Source organism: Lolium perenne, chromosome 2, assembly GCF_019359855.2.
Source record: "Lolium perenne isolate Kyuss_39 chromosome 2, Kyuss_2.0, whole genome shotgun sequence".
NCBI classification, from domain to species: domain Eukaryota; kingdom Viridiplantae; phylum Streptophyta; class Magnoliopsida; order Poales; family Poaceae; genus Lolium; species Lolium perenne.
In genome coordinates this window covers 301347900-301351597 of record NC_067245.2, presented here as the reverse complement: position 1 = coordinate 301351597, position 3698 = coordinate 301347900, and the positions used below count along the sequence as shown (strand labels likewise).

Below are 3698 nucleotides of genomic sequence, written 5' to 3'. Positions count from 1 at the left end.
TGCTCCTTGTTCCTTACCACGAGACCTGCCTCTGGATTGGAATCTACTGACGAATGGCACACGCATCTGCTAAATCAGTAAAGACTACCCAAGTTTCGTTCACAAAATCTACCAAAACGAACCCACTGAATCCTGTGGTCATCAAAACTTCAGGTCTGTTTGGATTGCATGAAGAAACCGGCCACGCCGAATATTTGTAAGAGGGGAACTTGCTCATGCAAGAATTTCACAGCAGATGCGAAAGCACTATACAGCCTAGTTTCAGAATCAATCCACACAATCAATAATAAGAACAAAAAAAAATAAGTGCAGCAACAAATCCACGATTCGCTGGAGTATCCTGACACCCTCTCCTATGAATGATGATGATAAGCACCATCCATCTGAAACCTAAACACGGGGCAGAAAAGTTATGGCACCGGCAACAATAGGCCCCTGTGCTGCTGGCAACCTTTCACTGTCGGTAGAGCCACGCAACGCGGCAACAGCAACCAGATTTAATGGCACACTGAGATACACTAACACTACAAAACATTACAGCAACAGCAATTGCCAGGAACCAGAACAACATGCATGAGCAAGTGAGTAGTATAATTGGCCGATTTCAGAAGAGTCAATAACTTCCTAATAAGTAATGTGACATTAGAACATTCGAATATGTTTTTCTTGGTTACGGAATATAAAGACTTCCACAGCAAGGCAAACCAGAATATACACAGTTGCTTGGCACCCGTTATTTACACGAGGCATCTTGAGCGATTGAATGCTGGGGAACCACAGCCTAGAGCTGCCCAAAGGTGTTCTCGCCGCTGTAGGTCATGTAGAGGAATCCATCATCATCCTTGTTCTCCTCGTAGATTGCAGACATCAGGGCAGCTGCAAACAAATAACAAACAGGAATTCAGATGAGAACATTGGACGATGCAGTAAAATACATGAATTAGACACAAGTCTGTTCAGGGAAGCTAGGCTGCTGCATTTGCTTTCCATACCTGTTGGCGGAAGTGTGTCCTTCACAAAGATGAAGATCGCCTTCTCAGCACCAAGCTTGATCCGCTTCCGCACAACGTACATAAATTGTCCAACTGTAAGGTCGGCAGGGACAAGGTACCTGTATGGTGGTGACGGATATCAGCATATAAAACAGTATGAAGTCAATAAGGGTGGCCCTGATATGATAGTGCTTTGATGTGCCATGCGACAATGTTTTGATGCATCAAGACTAACTGCTTCCGGACCATAGACATGACTTCCCAATAAATCATACTCTGTACATGTTGGATAAAAACCTATCAAGATTTAAATAGGATTCACGTACATTTCCAATGGTGTTCTACTAGTAGAAACAACCCAATTTACAGTGACAACACTGGTGACAGTAGTCATACCAAAAGGCCACATGCTATACTGCTGATTAAAAATTCAAGATAAAGAAAAAGCAATGACATAAACTACCATCAGTTATCACCAGGAACCCACCAAGAACCCACCAAGAACCCTGCTATTTAAGGAACACCCAGGAGTAACAGCATACGGTGGCTTTTATTCACATATACTAACTAGAGAGCCTAGAGGATAACCTTAGCAACACCCCTTCTAGAATAACTTACTACAAGAATTAAAGATGGAAAAATATCCTAAAGAGTAAAATGTTCGAGTAGTACTGACTTCTTCTTATCAATGTCAGGAATATCACTCTTCCCAGCCTTCTCAACAATCACCTACATTGAATAGATTGTTTACAGATTAGAACAAACAAATCACGAGTAATGAAACATGAAGGAAACAGTCTACTGAGCAAATGATAAGGATAAGCTTACAGGAATTCTATCGTTGTACTTTTCTCTGATGCGGTTAGCTTCAGCCTGCCTCCTCTCTGTAATGCATGGATGGGATGAAAAGTATTAGATGTAAGAAAAACAAACATCTTTTGAGAAAGTTACAGATCAAGGCCATAGTAGATAGAGAACAGAAGTATATAAGATATTATTGCTCTAGAGCCAGCAATGAGCACAGAACTGTAATTAGCATGACCATCACACGTATATAAGATATTTATTGTTTTTCTACAATTACAATAGCACCTACATGTCAACAGGTAACAGTCTAATAACCAGTAAAACGTTTATTATCTTAAGAGAAATAAACTACGGTGGCAAATTAAAAGGCTTATTACAACATGACCCACGAGAAGTGAAGTCCACAACAAAACTCTTATATATACTAGTATAACTCATAAACCAACCCAAAGAATCAAGCCGTCAAGCTGGATTCACAGCGCACCTTTATCACAGACAAGAATACAATCTCCTTACAATTGACTAATCAAAAGTTACAACACTTTCATGTTAATCATCAAATCAACCATGGAGATTAAATTAGTGGATGCATATTGATAAGATCAGCACCACGACTAGTTACTTATTCCAACTATCAAACACATGAATCATATCAACACATCCTCCTTGGAGGCCTACCAATTCTACAGGCAGCTGATACATCAGCTTCCAGAATATCTAAGACGCCCCCTATCCTAAATCATGGCGTGCTTTCGTTGACTGTTACCAACTGGAAGCAGAGGCCCGAGGTGTATGCGGCTTTAACCCCTTCTCTAAGAAGAATAACGAACTATTACAGTATTAAGCAGGTAAGGTAATACTGCTCCGCTCCTAAAAGAATCTACATGACTGTCCCTAGAATCTGTACCAACACAACAAATAGCACAAACTTCCAACGAACAAACAAAAGGAGAGCACGATAATAAGATTGAACGTACCGAGCGGGTGCTCCAGCTTGAACGAGCTCTTCGCCATCGATCTAGCTTTCGTCCTGCAAGCAATCACCAAAAAAGAACCACCAAATCAGCACCAAAACCTAACCACGAACACGCGTCAATCGAACCAATCGAACGAAACCAAAAGCAAATCGACGAAACCCGATGCAGAATCGATCGAGAATCAGAGCGGATACTTACGTGAATCGCCGGATTTCGCTGGATTGGGACGAGGGTTTCCGATGCGAAGGAGGCGGCGGGACGGCGGGTTGGGGGAAGAGTGGGGGATTGGGGCTGGTTAAGTAATGCTGGGCCGGCACGAAACGTAAGGGAATAGATAACTTAAAATTGTATAAAATAAATACAACACGGGTACGTCTCCCCCAAGGAAGCGGAACCTACTACTAGCGTGCACAGCTAGACTTCGGCCAAATGTTGCTATCCGGATACTTCTATGTTTCAATTTCAAGGAGTGTTTCAAAGAAACACTATTCCTCTGGTTTCCTTGTGGTGATGATTTGTTTATGGGTGTTGACCAGCTCTTTTCTCTTGATGTGTAAACTTCATTTTCTGCTATCGTGTAAAGTTCTCTAATGTTGTCACATCTTCTTCCATGGAATCGCAGAGTTTTATTATTCAACTAAGGCTTGCTTGTTTTTGTGGGTCTTGTTGCATGTTTAGCTAGTTTCAAACTCGGATGCGGAGAGAAGCATACACGTGATTTGGATATCATTTTCATCGAAAAGATGCATGATGTAAGGATGTATGAATCGTACAAAACAGTGTGGATGCCATTAAAGAGTTTATAGCAAAAAATCCAACTTTGACAATAAAGGAGGAGGGGGGTAAATAGAAGTGTTACTTACATTAAAACCTATCTAAAAATTTGAAAATCAGCAGAAGGTTTTAGCAAATGCATGAATTC

General features: G+C 41.2%; 1 protein-coding gene across 1 annotated transcript; it reads right to left on the bottom strand.

The window, feature by feature from the left end:
• Positions 1-574: 574 nt before the first annotated feature.
• Positions 575-3133, bottom strand: LOC127337077 (autophagy-related protein 8C). Its single transcript, XM_051363959.2, has 6 exons — positions 2975-3133; positions 2777-2829; positions 1821-1876; positions 1669-1721; positions 993-1111; positions 575-876 (listed from the first exon to the last, which is right to left on the bottom strand). Exons 2-6 carry the CDS (start codon positions 2811-2813, stop codon positions 782-784), a joined length of 360 nt encoding a protein of 119 aa, XP_051219919.1. The 5' UTR covers positions 2814-2829; positions 2975-3133; the 3' UTR covers positions 575-781.
• Between the last annotated feature and the right edge of the window lie 565 nt (positions 3134-3698).

Excerpts from the sequence above, each read along its gene's own strand:
- LOC127337077 (XM_051363959.2), bottom strand. The coding sequence starts at position 2,813 with ATGGCGAAGAGCTCGTTCAAGCTGGAGCACCCGCTCG. Across the intron at positions 1,877-2,776 it reads CAAGCTGGAGCACCCGCTCG|AGAGGAGGCAGGCTGAAGCT; the intron begins GTACGTTCAATC and ends CATGCATTACAG. Across the intron at positions 1,112-1,668 it reads CCTGACATTGATAAGAAGAA|GTACCTTGTCCCTGCCGACC; the intron begins GTCAGTACTACT and ends ACCACCATACAG.